At 48.2% G+C, this 26,149-nt stretch overlaps 1 protein-coding gene across 1 annotated transcript in view; it reads right to left on the reverse strand.

Annotated features, from left to right (window-relative positions):
• Window positions 1-26,149, reverse strand: part of COL27A1 (collagen type XXVII alpha 1 chain) — a 1,232,768-nt gene that overhangs the window by 187,975 nt on the left and 1,018,644 nt on the right. Inside the window, exons 38-40 of the mRNA XM_078646681.1 lie at window positions 24,520-24,573; window positions 23,047-23,154; window positions 22,120-22,173 (exon numbers count right to left, since the gene is read on the reverse strand). Of these exons, the coding sequence (XP_078502807.1) occupies window positions 22,120-22,173; window positions 23,047-23,154; window positions 24,520-24,573 (216 nt within the window). The remainder of the gene's footprint in view (window positions 1-22,119; window positions 22,174-23,046; window positions 23,155-24,519; window positions 24,574-26,149) is intronic.

Genomic DNA, 26,149 nt, shown 5'->3' on the forward strand with positions numbered 1-26,149 from the left:
TGTGTCAGGCTCTGTTGAGGTGTGTCAGGCTCTGTTGAGGTGTGTCAGGCTCTGTTGAGGTGTGTCAGGCTCTGTTGAGGTGTGTCAGGCTCTGTTGAGGTGTGTCAGGCTCTGTTGAGGTGTGTCAGGCTCTGTTGAGGTGTGTCAGGCTCTGTTGAGGTGTGTCAGGCTCTGTTGAGGTGTGTCAGGCTCTGTTGAGGTGTGTCAGGCTCTGTTGAGGTGTGTCAGGCTCTGTTGAGGTGTGTCAGGCTCTGTTGAGGTGTGTCAGGCTCTGTTGAGGTGTGTCAGGCTCTGTTGAGGTGTGTCAGGCTCTGTTGAGGTGTGTCAGGCTCTGTTGAGGAGTGTCAGGCTCTGTTGAGGTGTGTCAGGCTCTGTTGAGGTGTGTCAGGCTCTGTTGAGGTGTGTCAGGCTCTGTTGAGGTGTGTCAGGCTCTGTTGAGGTGTGTCAGGCTCTGTTGAGGAGTGTCAGGCTCTGTTGGGGTGTATCAGGCTTGTTCGTATGTGTGTTTAGGCTCTGTAGGGCTATGTGAGGTGCCCCTGGGAGTGTAAGACTCTGTTGGGGTGTCTGAGGCTCTGTGGTGGTGTGTGCGTTGTGCTCGGGTAAAGCAGGCTCTGTCGGGGTGTCAGGACTTGTTGGGCCGCGTTATGCAATGGTCTTTACAGGTGTGTCAGGCTCTGTACTGGCATGCAAGATGTGTCTGAGAGTAAGAGACTCTGTCAGGGTGTGCCAGCATGTGTCTGCTTGTGACACACACTGTAAGGTCATGCAAGCAGTGTCCATGTGGCCATGCTCTGTCGGGGAGTGTCAGTCTCTTTTGGGGTGTACCAGCTTGTGTCTGCTTGTGACACACACTGTAAGGGCATGCAAGCAGTGCCCATGTGTGCCAGGCTCTGTCAGGGTGTGTCAGGCTCTGTCGGGGTGTGTCCGGTTTGTAGTGTAGCTCCTATTTTCCCAATAGGCTCTGCGCATTGGAATAATACCTACAGCAGTAAAGGCCTAGACCAGACGTTAACTAGGTCTACTACTGTCGATACTAGACTTAATTTTTGGGTTTGCCAGCTAAGCTCAGAGTTCGCTAGAAACTTTCTCGAATGTTCAAGGAAGGATTAACTTCCCTGATTAGACAAGAAGGGATTTAGTTTCTGACAACCATAGAACATGACAACTTTGCTCTCCCCTAATCAAGAGTCAATCTCCAGAGTCGTGTGAGCACAAGGCAATTATTTTACTCAGTCAGTACGTGCATTCTTAGTCTCATCAGAATGTAGAGAAAAGGAAGAGACAGGCGTGTTCAATAAAAAGGTGTTATTTATTGATCAGTCTCTTTTCTCATACATGAGAAATGGATCGATATTATTGCAATACTTATAGTTAAGTAAAGTACATACATTAAAAGCAATAGTATAAAATAATACTGTAAAAACATTGATATGGTTTCTGAGCCATATGATGTTTTAAAATGATTAAAATATATTTACATACACATATACATTTGACTAAACGTACTCAACTGGTGTTTCTAAATACGCCTACCCCGTGTACCTGACCTAAGTCTAATGCGTGGGCGGGAATAGAAAGTTACAGTTTAAGTTAAGTTTGTTTTTGCCAAGTGAATAACTAAAGAATTCTCTGCGAGGGGTTATTCAGTTCTGTACCTGGAATTTAGGATGAATGAGGAATGGTATCTCTTTCTCTGCTCTCGATATTCCAGGCTGCCTGCGAGGGCTGCCCAGAAGCGCCGGTGCTGGGTCTCTCGGCTTGAGATAGCAGCGCGTCTCTCAGCGCGTCAGGAAGGCGGGGCTGCTGCCAGCGGGGTCTGCTTCTGCTCTCGGCTTCGGCAAGTGTGGCTGCTCCGTCTTGTCACCACGCGTGTGTTTGCATAGGGCAAGGTCGGCAATATTTATACCTTAAAGGTGCCGAGATTGACGTAAGGATGGACATAGGTACGTCAATAAAGATGTCATACGACTTGCTCGTTAGCACATTCTTTACTAAAGTTCTCTGTGAAATCAAAACAATGGCCGCACGGATTATCCAGGTTGTCATAGGTTTGATTTGTTATGAGAACGTTGTATGCCTTATCAGGGGCTGGAGGAATGTCGCTTGTCTAATTAGATCTCAAGCGTTATGACCTAATCAGATAACACGTTCCTGTGCCGTAGTGTGACTGCGTCAGATAACGGTATCTGCATCATGGGGGTTTTCATGCCTCATGGGCTGACTGTTAGTTAACTTGATAGTTAGTTTAACCAGAATAGGGTCAGGAATAGGGGGACTGATTCAGAACCTATAGAAATACACGACACCCACTCCACGCTAACTATGGTCATATCTACTAATCTATGCATAGTATAACATAGTACAACATACTATAGAGTATAGTGTATACCTTACCACCCCAAAATACATAAATGCATTTCGAAATTTTCAAATATACTGAAAAATTGCAGTCATATATATTGTATGCACTTAAGCTATGAATTAAATGCAAAAGTAAACACGTATTGTTATGCATTATTGCTTTTTGGTATATGAGAAATACACATGAAATGGCTCTTAATATGGCTATACAGAAAGGAAGGTCGAGACCATTTCATCACATAATAAAATATATTTGTGAACATACCAGCGGGCAGCTAAAGTCTATAAAGTATCTAAAAATAGAAATCTTAGTTCTCTAGGAATAGTTTCTTACTTTAAGCAGAAGATCAGTGTCCCGGAAAAAATATATAGAAAAATATTTTAGGGGCTTGCTGAAAAAATTGCTGTCCGTGAACTGGATTGTAATTGTTCATGTGACTTTATTTTTAAAGTTGAAGGCCGAATTCAGGGAACGCCGTGTGCGAGTTTACTCAAAAGTCTCTATTTCTGTTCCGGAGAGAACATCATATCATTCAGGCTTTCGAAAAAACTGTCAACAGCTTCATGGGAAAGTTCCACTAAGTCGGAAATAGGGGTAACCATGCATTCGTGCGCATGATTGTCTCCATTGACATTCTGATTCGCATTGCTGACAGAAGGTCGTACCTGTTCGATGCTGCTTTCATCTTGAACTTCACTACCCTTCAATCGTAGTGGTGAAGATTCCAGGAATGCCGTCATCAGGATTGGCAGCCTTTGAGGGCAGCACAAAGCGTGAACCTTGGTAGGAACCAACAGTGTATCTGCATCCACCGGCGCATCCGATTGTAGCGTCAGACAGGTGTCTAACACGCATTCTTCTCCGCATAGCAGACACCTTAGTACAGGTAAAACACACCTTTGCCACATTGGTCGAAATGATAGAAACCAAGTCATATTTAGGTCTCTAAGCCGGGAGAGTCCCAGGATTTTTGATATCCGGTCCCGGTATCCAATGGCTAGGATCGTATCTTCCATTGTCGCGAGAGTTTGATCTGTGACATGGGTTGCCATACCGAAAAATAAGGACTAGGAATAGGATTCCTGCAATTAGTCCCAGGATCAGGGGAAGTCCGCCAAAAATCGAATGGACGAAATCTGGAAAAATACCCAGTATGGCTTTGAATGGTGTTAATGCCATCGAAAATACTGTCTTAAATACCTTTGAGACCCCAGTGGTATCAGAAATATTTAAGATTTCGCTCAGGATTTCCGCGAAATGTACGGGGGAATTGGTTGATAATAATGTATGTATCTCTGCAGTCGTCCTTGCGACTTGTAGATCATACGTTTCTTTTGATGACTTGAGCCTTGTAGGCGTCTGAAGAAGCACTGTTTTCATTCTGCTTAAAGTGTCTATTCGAATAGAAGTAATTTTCAAACTGGGCCATGCCCTTGCCTCCCTGTCTGGAAAGGAGCTGGGGAACAAAGAACGTCCACAGCACTTGACCTTCGCCGTTGTAGTTACTAGATAAGGAGTCCCGGGCATAAGACTACAACATCTGCGGTCTACAATAAGAATGTAACTCCCATTATAGAGTCTTTGAAAGAATGGTTCTATTTCAGTTGCAGGTGCGCCTTGCTGGTGACATGAAAGGTTGTATGAATTCCCTTCACAGGCTCCGTGCAAACTAATACCGTTACACAGAAGCGTGCCGCTTAGTGACATAGCACAATTGTTGCCACTAAGAAACACTTTCTGTCCTTTATTACTGACACATGCATGTGAATAGGGCAGGTTCCAAGTTGTTTTAAGGTACCCCTTTCCCAATTTCTCGTACATGCCAGCCTGTATATATTTTTGGCAGTATTGAAACCTGAAGGTTGAGATTGGAATATTTATGATTCCGTGGATTATCCATTCACTGACAGGTCGTTCTGACATTGTCATTGGTAATCTTTCTAGTTTTTCAATGCTCAAGATTGTATAATCAGCACCCTTTTGCGCCATACCGATTTGTCTATCAGTAAGGTTAAAGATTTGGAATAGTGACGTTGTGTTGATTAAACGCCAAGGCACATAGCCTGAACGCAGATTTTGTAACGTCCAGCCAAGCTGTACAATGGAACGCAATTGTGACTGACCATGTTGTAATAACAGTAAGTCTTGCGATAATATATCGATTGCTGAAGACACAATGCTGTCCAATGAAAAAATTCTGGAGGACAGAGTCATTAACCCATTGTCCACTACAGAAAGTGATTTTTCCAAATTAATACGGTCAATTTCCCGTATTCTCTCTGCTGTTTCAATTTGAGTAACCTTCCAGGCCTCATTGTATGCTGCATATACAGAGGCTGCTAAGAAACGCTTTTGACGCTGTTTGCGTGGTCCCAGTATGAAATCACGCAAGTCAGCACCATCAGTAAGTAAAGTTAGGTGTTGCTTAATTTCAGGCAGTGTGGAAGTTTGAAGCCATTGAAGGCATAATTTGCCCACACTGTAGGTTGTTATTATCCCTGGGTGATGTCTTTGGGGATATCTTGGGTCTGGCCTGGTCATTTTGAAACCCTGTGTTTTATTCAGGAATCTATCTTGACAGTTATTTGTATCTGTGGGCCAGATCAACCATTGTTTCCAATCAGGATGTGTTCTGTTTTGGTTAAGTATATGGTTTATGTCTATTTCTTCATCTGTATCAGAGTTATTGCTAAACATTGTTGGCTTTGGAATAGACAGGTTATTTAAATCTTTGATTTTGGCTAAGCCAAGACAGGTGGTTTGTTGAACAGTGTCATTTAAAAATATCATTTGTTCTGGGATCATGCAGGCTCTAAACAAAGCTTCTAAACCCTGTACTTGCCATTCTTTTGTACCCCAAACACTTTTCAAATCAACATTTTTGTCCCAATAATCAAATCCAAAAGTATTCATATTTTCAAAGAATGAATATGAATATATCAATTTTGTGTTGGTTATCATGGTTTTCATCCCTGTCTTGTTTGACAATTTGTAATAAAATGTTTCAGCATTACTTGTGTTAAAACCTTGAAAGTATGAATATTTGTCATAAACGGTTCTTGAACTCCCTTTTGGAGGTGTTGCACAATGTTCCCATTGATTATAATTTAAAACATTTCTAGGTTGTGCAGATTTATGCAAGAAATGGTTACCATAATGGTTATAGCAATACATACTATCATAATTTGTAGAACCTTGCAAATAATCATGTTTTGTAAATTTAGACATTACTAAGTCAGACATCATATTGTTAATACTTTCAAAGTCCCAATCATCAGCAAATGAGTTTGGTTTTGCAAAGTCACTCAAGGAGATCTTGATTTGGTGTGGATATTTCAGGATCTCGACCGGACCATAAATTTCATAGTCAGTGTTGTCCCAGGCTACCCCACCAGGTATTGGAATTGCTGTGAAGTTGGCTGAAGAAAGTTCTGAAGAAAGTTCTCTTTTCTCGACGTGCGAAGATGTGTGTGGTTTGAGGACCAAGTTGATGTTCTGACTTGCTGTGTCCATTTTAGCATATTTTCCCTCAATGAAGCGTCCCAAAGTAAATACCATGATGAGCCAAAGTATGAGGATAAATGCACCAAAACCCACCCAAAATTCAATCCATGGAGAAACCAGATATGTTTCTTTCAGTTGTTTCAAAAGTTCCTTAGCTTTGTCTTTAAAGGATTTGGATGATGGCTGTGTCTTTGATTCACTGAAACCTTCAGAGGAATCATCGAAGTTTATGAAGTAACCGGATGCAGTTCTGTCAATTGTTCCAATTGGTTCAGGATTTTTGTTTCTTGCATTTTCACTTGGTACTTCAGTATAGATTGGTGTGTCTATGCTAAATGTTTTTATTTGGGTTTTCAGAGGTCTGAGTTCTATTGCATTGTTGCATAGTCCTTGTTGTTCTTCTGTAGGCGTTTCGAATGTGATGAGCCTCTTTGTTAGGACCTCTGTACTGGTAGCAAACCTTGGTGTTCTGCTACTTATTGGGAGTCCACTTGGCCTACTGTTTGTTATCGGCCACATGTTGTGGTTTTACCAGGTCGATGGATACAACTCGGTTCTCCTTTTTTCCAGCAAGTGGCGGTAGTACAACTGATCTTGTCCCGTTGACAGACAAGACAGGAACTGCTTTTCTGTAAGAAGGCCCAAATTCCTTCTTTACCGCGATCTTCTCCCTGACTAGATCCCCGACTTTTGGAATCCAGACAGGTCTTGCTGGGACAGGTGGTGATTCTTCAGTGGTTGTTGGCTGTTGTTTCAACTGTATGTTGCTCAGGTCTTTTCTTGTTTTGTTTAAGTCCTGCAAAATAGCCAAACGGTCTTTGACATCAAAGGTTTTTTCTATTACCACTGAAGTCTGACTATCAAGGTCAGAGATCAACATCCTAGTTCCGAATAATAATTCGTACGGACTGAATCCCCTCAGAGAATTTCTTGGCAAGTTATTTAGACTACGTTGGACACTTATTAGATGTTTGACCCACCCAGCTCCCGAACCTAATACCTTTGCCGTTATAGATTGCTTTATGTCACGGTTTTTTCTTTCAACAATTCCGTTCCCCTCAGGGTGAAATGGACAAGAGTACCGCAATTGCACGCCCATGCTGACCATGGCCTCCTTATAAGCCCGAGAGCTAAAAGCAGGACCATTGTCCAAATGCAGAATGCCAATTGCGTATGTGCCGATGAAGACCCGCAAATCTTTTATAACAGTTCTGGCGTCAGCCGTTCGCTGGGGCCATATCCATATAAAGCTCGTGCATGAGTCCACTGCGACCAAGATATATTTATAGTTACCATCCCTTTGTAAGGGACCGCAGTGGTCTAGATAAACACAGGCTAATGGTTTATCTGAGATTAGAAGGGGCGTCTGCGCTGGACGTCTCACCGTTGATACTTTCATTTTTTGACATATTTCACATGCTAGAACATAGTTCCTTGTTTGTCTTCTCATCTGTGGCCACCAGTATCTCTGTTTTAATAATGATACTGTGGCTGAGACGCCAGCATGAATAGAAGCAAGCCCTTCGTGTGCCACTATTATTAGTCCTAACCTATGTTCCATGTTTGGAATTGCCCTATCCCCCACTCCAGGGATTCGAGCAAAAGGAACATTGTTTGCATCAGTTATGTATGAGTATTTTACTGGAAAGCCTTTAGGGAGTGGTTCTATCGAATCCTTTTCTGAAGCGCTGACAGCTTGTAATATTTCGCTGTCTATTTTTGTTTTTGACCGGGTGACGGCAGCTACGGAAGCCGTTTGCACAGCTGCTTTCGCGGCCTCATCAGCCAATGAATTCCCTGCAACGTGAACGCCATCACGTTGATGACTCAGTGTATGTATCACGTGAGTCTTTGGTAGTTCTTTTTGTAAAAGAGCTACTTGTTCCCAGAGCATTTTATGCTTGATTGTGCCACCCTTTGCATCCTTGAAACCGTTCTGAAGCCAGATCTGCAAGTATTCATTATAAGACTGAACGCAATAATACGAATCGCACACTATAAGTGTGGGGAATTCTCGATCAGTATTTTCAAGCGCCATCTTGAATGCTAGTAGTTCAGCTCGCTGAGCTGTGCAATCTCCTAGAGATTGTGTTTTAGTGAGGGTTGGTTTAAATTTCCCTTCGTGCCAACGACCTTTAACAATCGCGCACGCAGCACTGTAAGCTTGTTTACCCCCTACTGCGGGTTGTGCTGATCCGTCTGTATATATTATACAGCCGTAGTGTTCTAGAGGCAGAATTTCGGTCGGCGGAGGACATTCAAATTCATATTGGAGAAATTCTTGTGTTTTTAAGTAAGGATCAAATTCGTACACCACGTCTGTTGCAGCAAGAGAGTTAGCCCATTGTATCCATCTCGGATGGAGCGCTTTAGCATTTGGAATGCTTGCCTTTGTTACCGCCTCTAAGGCTGGTATTGGTGTCACGATTACTATTCGTTTACCTTGTGCCAGGGCTCGTTCTTTTGCTATAGCTGTCTGTGTTGCTGTAAGAATTTTTTCCGTTGGGCTAAATTTCATTTCAGCCTTAGTGTACAAGTGTGATTTGAATGCAATTGGTACCTTTTCTCCCTCATTAGAGGTTAGGTATGTGAATCCGCATCTCCCTGGGATGACTCGGATCACAAGGTTGCGTGTATTATCACGTGTTTCTAATTTTGTTTTAATTAGCATGTCTGTTTGTAAGGATCTCAAAATTTCTGTGTGTGTTTGAGTCCAACTGGATCTTTTAAAGTCTGGTTTAATTAGATCGTAAAGGGGTTTGACCCTTTCTGCGTAATTTGCAATGTATGTTCTTCCGAAATTTAGGAAGCCTAGAATTGACTGTAGGTTTTTTAGTGTTTTAGGAGCTTGGATTACGGCACATTTCTCTAGGAAATTGTCTGCCAGGCTTTTCCCTTCACTTGATAACTCATATCCTAAGAATAGGACTGTCAGATGGGCAATTCTGGATTTTTTAAAGTTGAATTTGTAACCCTCTGCAGCGAACCCAAGAATTATGGTGTTCACTCTTTTCAAGTGAGTCTCCAAGTCATCATCTGTTAAGTAAATGTCATCAACATAAGATAATGCTTCATCATCATATAGTTGTAGTAATTCTGTTACTCTCGCTGAGAATACCCCCGGGCTGTTCTTGTACCCCTGGGCTAACCGACAGAATTGTTTTTGAGTGCCATTTACTGAGAATGCAGTTAAATATCTGCTTTCTGGTGCTATATTTTGACAAAAGAATCCATTGGAGATGTCCAAGGTTGTTTTGTATTTTTTACGCACTATGTTATTCATTAGTGCAGCACTGTGTGAGTTTTGCACTGCAAAAGTTTTGCAACATGTGTTAAGGTGTCGGTAATCCAAAACTAGACGGTATGAATTGTCTGGTTTGGAGACCGGAAACAAAGGATTGTTCATTTGTGAGGTGCAAGTTTCAATCACCCCCCGGTATTCTAGCTGATCTAGTATTTCATTTACCTGTTTTTTTAGCTTCTTGCTTAATTGGGTACTGCCTCTGTGCAGTTGGTTGTGATTTTAACTGGATTTTGTGAGGAGGAGAATCCTCATCCCATCCTACGTGATTTTTATATAAAGCAGGTGCTAAGGCCACTGCCCACTTTCTAGCAAGTGTATATTTTTTATGAATCGGTATTTGATTCGAGAAGGCAGGCATAATTACTTCTTCGCCATGAGGGCACTCCCTGACAAACTCTGGTGGCCAGTCTTTTTCAGCTAGAAGGATATCATAGCCCTTGGAGAGATTATCCCAAAATAGTCCCCTTATTTTCCTAGTCTTAACTCCCTCTATACGTAATGTTATCTCGTATATCTTGTGGGGCTTGCTAACTCTGGTGTCTGCAGTTTCCACTTGAAGGTATTCATTCGTGTCCACTGTCTCCAGATGATTCATAAGGACTTTGCGAGCTATGCTCACCTCTGCTGCGCTGTCTAGCATTGTCTGAGCCCACTCTCCGTTTTTCAGTTGTGTCCTCAGTATTCTCGGCATTGTTAACTACCTTGATACTGGCTACCTTCTTTTTTGGAAATTGTAATTTCTTTTTCAGTTGAGCAGGTTCCTTGTCTTTGGACTTGGCGTGCTCTTCTGATCGTCCTCTTCTTTCCGATTTCTGCGAGGAAGTCTGAAAAGATTGAGAGGGACGTGTATCAATGTCTTGATATCTATCAGGTTTTTTAATATTATCCCTATTTCTAAGGTTATATCTATTCCCCGAGGGGTCACTCTGCGGTGACCTCTGTCTTAGGTTTGGAGATTTCTCTCTTCGCCTAGGAGACCTTCCTCGGGACTGGAATTTCTTTTCTTTAGGATTGGATTGTTTATTTCCATCCCAGTTCTTTTTTGGTGAATTATTATTATTAAAAAATATTTTTTCTGGACTTGTAGTCAGTTGCGGTTTTACTGGTATTCCACCTAGACTATCTCTGCCTAGTTCTTCATAGGATTTTTCTATGATTCTGGCAATTTCAGCTGGTTGGTCTGCTATATCTGTCTCTTTTAACCTCTGGCGGATCGCCACGTTTGCTGCTTCACCTTTTATGTTGGCTAATAATATAGCCGAGACCTGCTTGAAGTCTTTCAGTAATTTCATACCAAGAGTTAAAGCAGGTTCTGGACCGTATTCATCTTGAATTTGTTTTAGCACATCTGGTATTACCGAAATGGATGGAACACCGTGCGTTTTTGTGTAGATGGAAGCAAAGACTGTACCCCAAGTGTCACAGTCCTCAATGTGTGGTGCGATTCCCATTGGGAGACATATAGTCAGAATCCTGTGTTTTTCTAATGGGGTGGTGTCAGGAAACACCGCCTCTATTTGGGTAATTTTCTGTGCCAACCAGAATGGTATTTGTTCCCGTTTAGCTGGAACTTTACCTAGGCATGATTGGATGTTCTGTGGTGTAATTTTATTTGTGTTCCCCTGGTGAGGGGTCAGCTGTGGAAGTTTAATCGCTGGCTGAATTGTTGAAGTCCGCATTACATACTGAACTAATTGTCTATGAATTTTTAGTAGTTGTTTTAGCTGTATTAACAGCTCTGCTGCAGGCATTCTTTCGATGTCTGGATGTGGTGTGTATCCGGCTAAGACCGGCCACGTTGCTCCTGGTCTTCCTAAAGGACCGAGCCTTGTAATGTGATTGTTATGTTTTAGGGCGCCATCAAATAAGAGCAAATGCTCTTGGAATTTGAGTGGTACTTCCACCTCCTCGAAAGGAGTGTACTCATTAGGAGGTTCCTCTACTTTGTAATAGTGGAAGTACTTTGTTACAGCATTTGCTGCTGGAAAATGTATCCATGTATAGTATACCTCTGTCTGCCGATATTCGTGTGCCTCGATTACGAATATGACTGTACCACCTCTAGGTGTCAGTCCATTTTCTATAAGTTTTAAGGTTATAGATCTCCTTTTAATGACCGGAATGAGTATTATATCCGCGTCTGCTGCTTGCATGGTAGCTTCAGCATCTGCGAGTTCAGTTGCTAATCTAACTGCCTCTCTTTCTTCATCACTGTCTCCCATTTGACAGACAGGATGGTATTATGTTTATTTGCAGATCAGGTTTCTTTATGGAAACAGAGATTAGATGCACAATATTTTTGGAACACTGTTTATCCTTCAACGTTGACTTGACCAAAAACCATACATAGGAGTTCCCTCCTGCGAGGTTTTGGAGGATATAACCTTTCACCCACTCCAGACGTCTTTGGAGTATTTGGGAAAAGGGGTCTGAGTGAGAAAGCACGACTGAGTTACTCTAAATGTCTTACGTTAGTTTTATCGCCCTTTCCAAACGCGTTGGGCGCCATGTAGTGTAGCTCCTATTTTCCCAATAGGCTCTGCGCATTGGAATAGTACCTACAGCAGTAAAGGCCTAGACCAGACGTTAACTAGGTCTACTACTGTTGATACTAGACTTAATTTTTGGGTTTGCCAGCTAAGCTCAGAGTTCGCTAGAAACTTTCTCGAATGTTCAAGGAAGGATTAACTTCCCTGATTAGACAAGAAGGGATTTAGTTTCTGACAACCATAGAACATGACAACTTTGCTCTCCCCTAATCAAGAGTCAATCTCCAGAGTCGTGTGAGCACAAGGCAATTATTTTACTCAGTCAGTACGTGCATTCTTAGTCTCATCAGAATGTAGAGAATAGGAAGAGACGGGCGTGTTCAATAAAAAGGTGTTATTTATTGATCAGTCTCTTTTCTCATACATGAGAAATGGATCGATATTATTGCAATACTTATAGTTAAGTAAAGTGCATACATTAAAAGCAATAGTATAAAATAATACTGTAAAAACATTGATATGGTTTCTGAGCCATATGATGTTTTAAAATGATTAAAATATATTTACATACACATATACATTTGACTAAACGTTCTCAACTGGTGTTTCTAAATACGCCTACCCCGTGTACCTGACCTAAGTCTAATGCGTGGGCGGGAATAGAAAGTTACAGTTTAAGTTAAGTTTGTTTTTGCCAAGTGAATAACAAAAGAATTCTCTGCGAGGGGTTATTCAGTTCTGTACCTGGAATTTAGGATGAATGAGGAATGGTATCTCTTTCTCTGCTCTCGATATTCCAGGCTGCCTGCGAGGGCTGCCCAGAAGCGCCGGTGCTGGGTCTCTCGGCTTGAGATAGCAGCGCGTCTCTCAGCGCGTCAGGAAGGCGGGGCTGCTGCCAGCGGGGTCTGCTTCTGCTCTCGGCTTCGGCAAGTGTGGCTGCTCCGTCTTGTCACCACGCGTGTGTTTGCATAGGGCAAGGTCGGCAATATTTATACCTTAAAGGTGCCGAGATTGACGTAAGGATGGACATAGGTACGTCAATAAAGATGTCATACGACTTGCTCGTTAGCACATTCTTTACTAAAGTTCTCTGTGAAATCAAAACAATGGCCGCACGGATTATCCAGGTTGTCATAGGTTTGATTTGTTATGAGAACGTCGTATGCCTTATCAGGGGCTGGAGGAATGTCGCTTGTCTAATTAGATCTCAAGCGTTATGACCTAATCAGATAACACGTTCCTGTGCCGTAGTGTGACTGCGTCAGATAACGGTATCTGCATCATGGGGGTTTTCATGTCTCATGGGCTGACTGTTAGTTAACTTGATAGTTAGTTTAACCAGAATAGGGTCAGGAATAGGGGGACTGATTCAGAACCTATAGAAATACACGACAGGTTCTATTGGGCTGCTGAGGTCTGCCTGGGTGGGTACACTTCAGTCAGCATGTGTCAGGCTCTATTGAGTGTGTCAATCAATCAATCAAGAAATTTGTATAGCCCGCTACTCACCCGGAGGGTCTCAAGGCGCTGGGGGGGGGGGGGCGCTACTGCTCGAACAGCCAGGTCTTCAGTTGCTTCCTGAAGGAGAGGTGGTCTTGGGTGAGGCGGAGGTGGATGGGGAGGGAGTTCCAGGTCTTGGCTGCCAGGTAGGAGAAGGATCTTCCCCCCATGGTGGTATTTCGGATGCGTGGAACGGCGGCGAGGGCGTGGTTGGTCGATCGTAGTTGGCGAGTAGGAGTGTAGAAGGTCAGGCGGTTGTTGAGGTACCTGGGGCCCAGGTCGTGGAGGGCTTTGTGTGCGTGGGTGAGGAGGCGGAACGTGATTCTTTTGCTGACGGGGAGCCAGTGCAGGTCTCTCAGGTGTCTGGAGATGTGGCTGTGGCGGGGAATGTCCAGGATGAGTCGTGCGGAGTCGTTCTGGATGCGTTGGAGTCTTTTCTGCACTTTGGCTGTGGTTCCGGTGTAGAGGGTGTTTCCGTAGTCTAGTCGGCTGGTGACAAGAGCCTGGGTGACCGACTTCCTGGTTTCAGTGGGGATCCATCTGAAGATCTTTCGGAGCATGCGTAGGATGTTGAAGCATGAAGACGAGACGGCGTTGACTTGTCTGGTCATTGACAGGGAAGAGTCCAGGATGAAGCACACGTTGCGTGCGTGGTCCGTTGGTTTGGGTGCTCTGCCTAGGGCCGTGGGCCACCAGGAGTCGTCCCAGGCGGAGGGTGATGATCCCAGGATGAGGACTTCCGTCTTGTCTGAGTTCAGTTTCAGGCGGCTGTTCTTCATCCACTCGGCTACTTCTTTCATCCCTTCGTGTAGGTTAGTTCTGGCGGTGGCGGGGTCGTTGGTGAGGGAGAGGATCAGCTGGGTGTCGCCGGCGTAGGAGATGATGTTGAGGTTGTGTTGGCGAGCGATGGCTGCGAGGGGGCTCATGTACACGTTGAAGAGGGTGGGGCTGAGTGATGAGCCTTGTGGTACGCCGTAGATGACTTCGGTGGCCTCAGAACTGAACGGGGGGAGGCGGACTCTCTGAGTTCTTCCGGTGAGGAACGAGATGATCCACTCCAGCGCCTTCTCTTGGATTCCGACGTTGCTGAGGCGTTGAACTAGGGTACAGTGGCAGACAGTGTCGAACGCTGCGGAGAGGTCCAGGAGGATTAGGGCCGCTGTTTCCCCGTTGTCGAGCAGGGTTCAGATGTCATCAGTGGCTGCGATGAGAGCGGTCTTGGTGCTGTGGTTGGCTCGGAAGCCGGACTGTGAGTCGTCGAGGGATCCGTTCGTCTCGAGGAAGGCGGCCAGCTGTCTGTTGACGATCTTCTCGATTACTTTGGCGGGAAACTGGAGCAGCGAGATGGGGCAGTAGTTCTTGAGGTCGGTGGGGTCTGCTGATGGTTTCTTCAGGAGGGCGCTGAGTTCGGCGTGCTTCCAGCTCTCCGGGAAGGTGGCGGTGTCAAAGGAGCAGTTGGTGATGTCCCGGAGTTGGGGTGCGATGACGGAGTCGGCATTGTTGAAGACGTGGTGAGGGCATGGGTCGGTTGGTGATCCAGAGTGGATGGTGTTCATCGTCCGAATGATGTCTTCGGTGTTGACTGGGGTCCAGTCGCGGAGGGTGGTGGTGGGGAGCATTGGTTCTGTGGTTGGGTCTGTTCGCTGAAGCTGTTGTGTATGTCTGCGATCTTGTTGTGGAAAAACGTGTCGAGTGAGTCGCAGAGGTCTTGCGAGGGAGTGATGTCGTTGTTTCCGGCGCTGGGGTTGGAGAGCTCTTTGACGATGCTGAAGAGCTCTTTGCTGTTGTGTGTGTTGTTGTCTAGTGAGGCCTACCCGGGTGCGTGAGGCTCTCTTGGTGTTTATCAGGCTCTCTGGGCTCTCTATGGGCTGTTTGGGGTCTGTCTGGGGGCATGAGACTATCAGCAGGTGGCAAGCTTTGTATGGGTGTGTGAGTTTTGCCTGGGAACATGAGACACGGAGGGTGTCAGGTGTACCTGGGTGCGTGTGGCTCTGTTGTGGTGGGTCAGGCGGTGTCAGTCTATTTCTGGGTTTATCAGACTGTGTCGCGGTGTGCCAGGCTCTATCGGGGAATGTGAGGGTCTGTTGGGGTGTGTGAGGTGTGCCTGGGTGTGTGAGGGCCCGTTGTGGTATGCCAGGCTCTGTCGAGGGGGTGTTGTAGTCTGTAGGGATGTGTGAGATGTGTCTGGGTGTGTGAAGTTGTTGAGGTGTGTCAGGCTCTGTTGGGGTGTGTCAGGCTCTGTTGGGGTGTGTCAGGCTCTGTTGGGGTGTGTCAGGCTCTGTCGGGGTATTTGAGGGTCTGTCGGGGTGTGTGAGGTGTGTCTGGGTGTGTAAGGCTGTTGGGGTGTGTGAAGTCTGCCAGGGTGTGTGAGGGTCTGTCGGGGTGTGTGAGGGTCTGTTGGGGTGTCTGAGGTGGGCCTGGGTGTGTGAGGGTCTGTCGGGGTGTGTCAGGCTCTTTCGGGGTAGGAGAGGGTCTGTTGGGGTGTGTGAGGTGTGCCTGGGTGTGTGAAGTCTGCCAGGGTGTGTCAGGCTCTGTCGGGTGTGTCAGGCTCTGTAGGGTTGTGAGAGGGGTTCCTGTGTGGATGAGGCTTTGCATGGTGTATCAGCCTCTTTCGAGCTGTCAGGCTCTGCAGGGGTGTGTGAGGTGTTCCTGGGAGTGTAAGGGTCAAGTTGAGCCCAGACGTCTATTCTGATGGGCACGGTGTTTGTTCTGTCGGGTTTGTTGCTTTTCAAGTAGGCGCAGAGGACAGCAGCTTCCGAAGCAGGTTGTGAATGGGTCACATAAATATGATCAGAATTTTGATTGCTGAGGAACAACAAAATCCCAGAAACCCACGCAGCCTTCAAAGCCACCACCTCCGCACCCACCTCGAAAACGCGAAGAAAACGGCCCTTTAAACCAGAATCAATGACAACGCACACAACAGCAAAGAGCTCTTCACCATCGTCAAGGAGTTCGGCAAACCCCACAGCAAGACCACAGACGTCTCACCCTCCCAAGACCTCTGCAACAAACTCAGCACCTACCACAAGATCAAACAGATCTATGACAGCTTCGACACCCAAGACCCGCCCATCACTCCCGCCACCACCTCACAAGATGCCGCCGCCCCTCGACAGATCATGCTCACCACAGACGACACCCTCAATACCATGTAGAAAAGCCACTTCGGAGCCCCCTCATAGCCCTGCAGAGCCGCATCTTCCATAGAGCCGCCACCACCATCGCCACAAGCTACACCACACCATCAACTGCTCCATCGAGACGCCACCTTCCCCGACGAATGGAAACACACCGAGATCGACCTACAGCTGAAGAAACCATCAGCCGGCCCGAGAGACTTCAAGAAATTCGGACCCCTGCTCCTCTTTCCAGCCAAGGTCTTCGAGAAAACCATCAACGCCATCAGCGAGAGGATGTGGTCTAATGACTAGGGCAGTCGACCTCAAATCTGGGGAACCGGGTTCAAGTCTCGTCAATGACGATCAACATCCTGTGATTCTGGGCAAATCACTTAATCTCACCGCGCCTAACAAAAATGAATATGTCCTTGTGTAACGCAACGGGTGCTCATGAAAAGGGCTCTGAAACCTTTGGGCCGAGTTGCATTCCACACTGCCCACTGGACGTCCGTCCGCTTCGCTCTTCCTGCAGAATCTATGACTCACATACACATAGACTAAAATACAGTCCTGAGGATTGGGAACCATGGCCACCCTTGGGCAGGCCTCTGTTGCCAACACTGACATTCTATCCGTAGGTGGGTCAACATAGGACACACACACATCATAAACCTCTACATGAATGTTAGACCTGGCACCTTGGCGTGAGTTTCCCTTCCACTTTTTGCTGTTGTGCCTCAAATGTTTTGCTGGTGTCCGCTACTCAGGGCACTGCGCCACGGCCAACCCGTGCCGCAGTGCAAGTGCTCCCTACTGTAAAGTGTACATGTGATTGATGTCCATGATTGGTTCATTGGATTTACTGTCAGTCCCTAGTAAAGTGCACCAGGAGTGCCAGGGCTTGTGAATGCCAATACTGCTAGTGGGCCTGCAGCGCTGGTTGCGCCACCCACAGAAGCAGCCTGAAAAATGTGTCTAGGGTCTGCCATTGCAGAACCTGCGTGCAGTCTGGTACTGTCAAGCTGGCTGGGCAAGTGCACACACTTGCCAGCCCCTAAACCTTCCCTTAAACTTCATATTAGTCACCCCTATGGTAGGCCTGAGGGCAGGGTGCATTGTAAGTATAAGGTAGAACATGCCCTGATGTGTGTGGCATGTCCTAATAGTGAATTACTGCCAAATTCGTTTTTCACTATTGTAAGGCTACCAGTTCCCTTCTAGGCCAGATGGGCTGCTGGAATTATTACACTCTATAATCCCAGCAGGCTCAGGGAACATGGTAGAAATTAATGTTTAGTATGCCTGAACTCAGAATAATAAAATACTTCTTTTAGTAAAGTTTATTTTAATATCCTGGGTTTGCAAATGCTACTTTTAGAAAGTTAGCCTTTGCTGGCCTAACCATTTCAGCCCGCCTCTGCTTGGATGTGGATCTGACTGTCTGGTGTGTGTGAGTGACAGGGCTGGGAGTTGACAGGTAGTGAATAGCAGGATGACACCTTAGTGGGTGGTGGGAGTTTCCCCTGAATGATGCATCAGGCTGTGCTCTGCCTCCACAATGCTGGCTCCGCCCTCCTTGGGAGCGACTGATGACTCAGCCTGCACCTGGCCCAGGAAGGACCGAAGCTTGTCAACAAAGTGCTCAAGCTGCCCCTGTCTTCACAATGCCGGCTCCGCCCCCCTGGGGAGCGGCTGATGTGCCTGCCCTCACACTGCATGCAGAAGCCAGAAGTACCCACAACAAGTGCTCAGAGACTGGAGCAGTTATGCAGAGGCCCCCCTGGCCTGCTAGAACAAAAGAAACTGGGTATAAAAGTAGGAGCCCTGCTCCTTGTAAATTAGATCCTGTTTGCGCTACAGAAGAAACTCTGCCCGAAGAGAAGGACCTGGAAGGACTACAAGGAGGAGTGCTGACTCTGGCCTGTGTCTGGTGCCTTGCTGCCAAAGGAGAGGAGAAGAAAAGACTACAAGAGACTTTTGCTTTTATTTTGAACTTTGTGCCAAACTCTGCTGAAAGATCTCCAAGGGCTTGCTGTTGAACTTGCCCCCTGACCAGCGCCCCAGGAACAGTGGGCGCTACCCCCTGACCAAGGCATCTGCTGTGTGTGCTGCTTATCGCTGCAGCGCTGATTGAGGAGGACGAGGGCATCTACACCCCTGCACACCGTGACCGTGGGTTAAGCCAGTCGCCATAGCAACGTGAGGCCCAGCCGCCGCTGGCCCGAGCACCGTGACGGCGTCTGCTTTCTGCCCCATGAGAGCAAAGTAACGGAGGACCCGTCCGGTCCAAGCATCGAGATCTACTGGGCTCAAGCGCCGTAGATTCCCCCGCAAAGACGGACTGCCGCCCCTTGTCCTCTCCCGCTATCAGCGTCCTGCCTGCCTGCCCCACTGAAGGGGCCTCACCGCGACCAGCACTTTGGCTGGGTACGTCCCGCACTTGGGGACCGTACTGCCACTGCGCCACACTCAGCCGCCGCCGTCAGGACCGAAGCGAACCCTGAGGAAAGGACCTGTGACCCCATCGAGCACCGCCGCCCCCGGGTGACCCGTGATCTGCTGCCTCGAGCCGCAGCTCGCCTCGCCCGTCAAGGAAGCAACGCGACGTGGGACAGCTCCCCCTGCAGCCGTCCGCTCCGAGATCATCAAAGAATCCAAAGGTACTGTCTTTTGCCCTTCGCGGTGCGAGCGTCCTGCAATCTGAGCTCGCACCGCGCTGTGAGACCTCGGGCGCCCCGGGAGCTTCGCAGCAGCAGTCTGCTTTGCAGCGCGAGCCGCTCCTGAGACAGAGGCTCGCTCTGCTCCTGACCCCCGAGGCCCCGCCTGACGCTTCCTGTGGCCCGCGGCCCCCTCTCATCGAGTCGAGCCCCGAAGGGTGACTCATTCCCAGAGCGGACCCGGCCGTATCTTTCGCGGCTCACGCGGGAGGCGTGAGCTTTGGCAGGCCGGGCCCGATTTCCTCCGGGAAAGCGAGCGGAGACAGCAGGGAGCGCATTGAGGCGCTATAAGACATCTGAACCTTTCAAAACCTGGGCAGAAGGCCCACAAGATTGCATTTAAGTAAGAACTGTGACTGTTGATAAAGAGTAACTGGAACCTGCCTTCAAAGTAACCAAGACTGTATTTACAAGCCTGCGTAAACAAAATATAAAGAGAATATATTTTTACAAATACAGTTTGGTGTCATTGTGTGGTGGGTTGGTGTTGATGGTGTAATATTGCAAATGTTTAACCCTATGTGCCCCAGAGATTAGCCTAGACTGCTTGCGCCACACTACCTAGAGGGTAAGCAGAGGTTGTTCTTAGAGGTAACCCTCAGCCCTGACGGGGAAGAGAGAGTCCCTGCTTGTCGCCAGTGCTGCACTGCGCCAACTAGAGACTCCCCCTTCCTACAATGAACATGGGACACACATCATAAACCTCTACATGAACATTGGAGAGTTACACACCGTAAACCTCTACATGAACATGGGACACACACCGTAAACCTCTACATGAACATAGGACACACACCGTAAGCCTCTACATAAATATAGGACACACACCGTAAACCTCTACATAAATATAGGACACATGAACATGGGACACACACACCGTAAACTGCTACATGAATATAGGACACATACACCGTAAACCTCTACATGAACATGGGACACATGCACCGTAAACCTCTACATGAACATGGGACACATGCACCGTAAACCTCTACATGAACATGGGACACATGCACCGTAAACCTCTAAATGAACATGGGACACATGCACCGTAAACCTCTACATGAACATGGGACACATGCACCGTAAACCTCTACATGAACATGGGACACATGCACCGTAAACCTCTAAATGAACATGGGACACATGCACCGTAAACCTCTACATGAACATGGGACACATGCACCGTAAACCTCTACATGAACATGGGACACATGCACCGTAAACCTCTACATGAACATGGGACACATGCACCGTAAACCTCTACATGAACATGGGACACATGCACCGTAAACCTCTACATGAACATGGGACACATGCACCGTAAACCTCTACATGAATATGGGACACATGCACCGTAAACCTCTTCATGAACATGGGACACATGCACCGTAAACCTCTAAATGAACATGGGACACATGCACCGTAAACCTCTACATGAACATGGGACACATGCACCGTAAACCTCTACATGAACATGGGACACATGCACCGTAAACCTCTACATGAACATGGGACAGACACCGTAAACCTCTACATGAACACGGGACACATGCACCGTAAACCTCTACATGAACATGGGACACATGCACCGTAAACCTCTACATGAACATGGGACACATGCACCGTAAAGCTCTACATGAACATGGGACACATGCACCGTAAACCTCTACATGAACATGGGACACATGCACCGTAAACCTCTACATGAACATGGGACAGACACCGTAAACCTCTACATGAACACGGGACACATGCACCGTAAACCTCTACATGAACATGGGACACATGCACCGTAAACCTCTACATGAACATGGGACACATGCACCGTAAACCTCTACATGAACATGGGACACATGCACCGTAAACCTCTACATGAACATGGGACACACACCGTAAACCTCTACATGAACATGGGACACACACCGTAAACCTCTACATGAACACGGGACACATGCACCGTAAACCTCTACATGAACATGGGACACATCACCGTAAACCTCTACATGAACATGGGACACACACCGTAAACCTCTACATGAACACGGGACACATGCACCGTATACCTCTACATGAACATGGGACACATGCACCGTAAACCTCTACATGAACATGGGACACATGCACCGTAAACCTCTACATGAACATGGGACACACACCGTAAACCTCTACATGAACACGGGACACATGCACCGTAAACCTCTACATGAACATGGGACACATGCACCGTAAACCTCTACATGAACATGGGACACATGCACCGTAAACCTCTACATGAACATGGGACACATGCACCGTAAACCTCTACATGAACATGGGACACATGCACCGTAAACCTCTACATGAACATGGGACACACACCGTAAACCTCTACATGAACATGGGACACACACCGTAAACCTCTACATGAACACGGGACACATGCACCGTAAACCTCTACATGAACATGGGACACATCACCGTAAACCTCTACATGAACATGGGACACACACCGTAAACCTCTACATGAACACGGGACACATGCACCGTAAACCTCTACATGAACATGGGACACATGCACCGTAAACCTCTACATGAACATGGGACACATGCACCGTAAACCTCTACATGAACATGGGACACACACCGTAAACCTCTACATGAACACGGGACACATGCACCGTAAACCTCTACATGAACATGGGACACATGCACCGTAAACCTCTACATGAACATGGGACACATGCACCGTAAACCTCTACATGAACATGGGACACATGCACCGTAAACCTCTACATGAACATTGGAGAGTTACACACCGTAAACCTCTTCATGAACACGGGACCCACACCATAAAGTCAAGAGGCCCTACGCTGGTGTGAGACTTCCTCCTGCAGGTCGCTGCATGATTACTCTACCCATTGCGGTATCTTTACTGGCAGACACCCCGGTGCCAGGCGGGTGAAACGAGACTCCAGGATTGGCCACGAACCTGGTAATACTTAATATTAGTGGTATCGGCCCTGAGACCGTGTCTGGGAGACACAGACACACAGACGAGTCTCAACTGAAGTGAAAAGACTGTGGTGCTCTGTGTGAGCTTGTGCTGAGGTACCACGTGCCAGGGCAGACATGGAAGGCTTACCTCATATCCAGGCATGCCAGGCTCCCCCTGGGCGCCCATCCGTCCAGGAGACCCCTAGGGAGAAACAAAGACAAGGCTGCATTAGGGTGCGTTGAGAGATGAGTGAAGCACGCATGCTGCACCCCATGGTGAGGGGCTGATGGTGCATCCCTCATAACAGGTGTGCTGTCATGTGTGAGGTAGGTACAGTGCACCCCTCACTGTCAGCTGTGTGGACACAAGCGTGAGGCATGTACATGGCACCCCTCACTGTCAGCTGCGCGGACACAAGCGTGAGGCATGTACATGGCACCAGTCACTGTCAGCTGCGCGGACACAAGCGTGAGGCATGTACATGGCACCAGTCACTGTCAGCTGTGTGAACACAAGTGTGAAGAACCTATACTGCACTCTTCCCCGTAAGCTGTGTGGACATATGTGGGAGATATGTACAGTGCACCCCTCCATGTCAGGTGTGGCGTCATATGTGAGGCGTGTACAATGCACCGCTCGTTGTCAGGTCTCTCTCTCTTCTCTCCTCTCTTCTCTCTCTCCTCTCTCCCCCTCTCTCTCTCTCTCTCTCTCTTTCACACAATCTCTTTCTCCCTCTCTCTCACATATTACTCTTTACCATCTTCTCTATCCCCCTCTCCCTCTCCTCTCTATATCCTTCCCTCTCTCGTCCCCATCTCTCTGTCTTCTCTCTCCCTCTCTTCTCTGTCCCCCCTCTCTTTCAAACATTACTCTGTTCCATTCTCTCTGTTACCGCTCTTTCTCACCCTCTCTTTCTTCCGTCTCTCTTCCTCTCTCCCCCTATCTCTCGCTCTCTCTGCCCTCCTCTCTCTCTCTCACACACACACATTACTCTTTTCCACTCCCTCTTTCTCTGTCTTCCTCCAGCCTCTGCCCCACGTTGGCCCATCCGCCCCCCACCCCGTGCCCACTCACCGCTGGGCCGAGGGTTCCTCTTGACCCTTTGGGGCTCTGGTTTCCAGTGGGTCCGATGTCTCCTGGAACACCGGTCTCCCCAAGATGTCCCATGAAGCCCTTGGCGCCCTGCAAGGGACAAGTACAGACACCGGGAGTGAGGGGTGAGCACGTCCTGTGGGCATCAAACCTTCTTCAATCATGCGACCAGCCACAGACGGGCACAGACACCGGGAGTGAGGGGCGAGCACGTCCTGTGGGCATCAAACCTTCTTCAACCATGCCACCGCCCACAGACTGGCACAGACACCGGGAGTGAGAGGCGAGCACGTCCTGTGGGCATCAAACCTTCTTCAACCATGCCACCGCCCACAGACGGGCACAGACACCGGGAGTGAGGGGCGAGCACGTCCTGTGGGCATCAAACCTTCTTCAATCATGCCACCGCCCACAGACGGGCACAGACACCGGGAGTGAGGGCGAGCACGTACTGTGGGCATCAAACCTTCTTCAACCATGCCACCAGCCACAGACGTGCACAGACACCGGGAGTGAGGGGCGAGCATGTCCTGTGGGCATCAAACCTTCTTCAACCATGCCACCACCCACAGACGGGCACAGACACAGGAAATGCATCTATGCCATCAGCCACAGATGGGCACACAAACCGGGAGTGAGGGGTGAGCATGTCCTGTAGGCATCAAACCTTCTTCAACCATGCCACCACCCACAGACGGGCACAGACACCGGGAGTGAGGGGCGAGCACGTCCTGTGGGCATCAAACCTTCTTCAACCATGCCACCAGCCACAGACGGGCACAGACACAGGAAATGCATCTATGCCATCAGCCACAGATGGGCACAGAAACCGGGAGTGAGGGGTGAGCATGTCTTGTGGGCATCAAACCTTCTACCACCATGCCACCACGCACAGATGGGCACAGACACAGGAAATTCAGCCATGCCACCAGCCACAGAAGGGCACAGACACAGGAAATGCAGCCATGCCACCAGCCACAGATGGGCACAGACACAGGAAATGCAGCCATGCCACCAGCCACAGACGGGCACAGACACAGGAAACTCAAACATGCCACCAGCCACAGACATGCACAGACACCGGGAGCGAGGGGCGAGCACATTCTGTGGGCATCAAACCTTCTTTAACCATACCACCAGCCACAGACGGGCACAGACACCGGGAGTGAGGGGCGAGCACATTCTGTGGGCATCAAACCTTCTTCCACCAAGCCACCAGCCACAGACGGGCACTGTCAGGAAATTCAACCATGCCACAGACGGGCATAGACACAGGAAATGCAGCCATGCCACCAGCCACAGACGGGCACAGACACAGGAAACTCAAACATGCCACCAGCCACAGACATGCACAGACACCGGGAGTGAGGGGCGAGCACATTCTGTGGGCATCAAACCTTCTTCCACCATGCCACCAGCCACAGACGGGCATAGACACAGGAAACACAGCGTTACCTTGAGTCCCAGCATGCCTCGCGGCCCTTGCTTCCCAGGCTTCCCTTCTGGGCCCTGCGAGATAAAAACAAGTGTGAGGTTAGAAGGAAGTGAGCCACTCAGGAGAGATGCTAGCCAACGTGAGAGAGAGAGAGCCAGGGAAGGGAGACTGCTGCTGAGCATGGCAAGAAGTGAGCCATTCGGGACAGATGCTAGCCAATACCCCAGAGAGAGCCACGCAAGGGAGTCGGATGCTTCACACGCCAAGAAGTGGGTCGTTTACCGAGCTCTGCCAGGAAGTGAGCCGTTTAAGATGGACCACTGATCAGTGGTGCCAGGAAGGGGGTCAGTCAGTGGAGAGTGCCATGTGATCCACCCAGCGGGTCCCACTGCCAGCGTTGCCAGGAAGAGGTACAGTGAATGGAGAGTCCCTTGTGATCCACTCAGCATTTACCACTACAAATGGTGTCAGGAAGTGAACCTTTCATAGGACGATGTTATGTTATAGGGATGTTATTATTTGTTGAATGCTTCTTGGCGCTTTCTCCATAACTGTTAGACCTGGCACCTTGGCGTGAGTCTCCCTTCCACTTTTTGCTGATGTGCCTTGTGATGGATCCGTCACCGCGACCCAACCCAAGATGGCCGCCGGACTGGACCAAACCAGAAACGAGGTTGGCGTTGCAGGCTTCCGGGAAACGCCGGTCGATACTCCATCCGGCTCACGGATACAAATGGCCAGGTATGCAGGGAAGGGTGTGTGTGAGAAGGAGCCGAACACCAGTTCATACGAGAGGAACAACAAGGACACCGAGGAGGAGAACGATCGAGGAGAAGAGGATGTTGTAGCCCCTGCGAGCTTCCGAGGAGCAGAAGACACCGAAAAGACACCCGACAACGCGAGCGAGACCGCCCCCCTGAGGGAACCAGAGGAGGCAGGATCTCACCAAACCACGGTCACGGAGGACCGTGGCAACAGGCGAGTGACGGGGCGACTGGGTTTTCTTTTAAGAGGTGGTGGGTGGGCCACCTGATCACTTCACTGTGCCAATAGCACTTTTATCCCTCACTTAGGCACCTCACTGATAGGGACCGGTGTGGGATGTGCACGCTTCCCCTACCCTACTGTGTATAGGTGCCACAGAGCCCCTGACACTTGTCTTGTGTGTTTTCTTCCCCCCCCCGGAGGCCGTTTCCAGTCTTCACCAACGCGAAGCAGCCTGGGTCTAGAACAAGCCACGAAGGAAGAAGGGAACCGGAGCCACGGTTGTGGCAACTTCTTTTGAACAGTCCTTAAGAAACATGACTCTCCAATCACCCTAGGACTATTTGTTTACTCCCTTTTGCATCATAACCAGTGACTCCTTAACTGGACAATCCGGTCTCTACCTGGACATATTGCGCAGTTCATGCACAAGCCCGAGCATTTAAAGCAGAGAAGAGCTAAAAAAGCCTTTAAACCATACCCAGCGACTCGCTCTTACCTCTATCCAGCTAGTGACCGGGACAAACACCCCTACATGCCTCATATGGTTTGCTGGTGTTAGCTGCTCAGGGCACTATGCCACTGCCAATCAGTGCCACAGTGCAAGTGCTCCCTATGAAAAGTGTATATGTGATTGGTTTCCATGATTGGCTTATTTGGTTTACT

The sequence above is a fragment of the Lissotriton helveticus genome, chromosome 5_2 (assembly GCF_964261635.1).
Source record: "Lissotriton helveticus chromosome 5_2, aLisHel1.1, whole genome shotgun sequence".
NCBI lineage: Eukaryota > Metazoa > Chordata > Amphibia > Caudata > Salamandridae > Lissotriton > Lissotriton helveticus.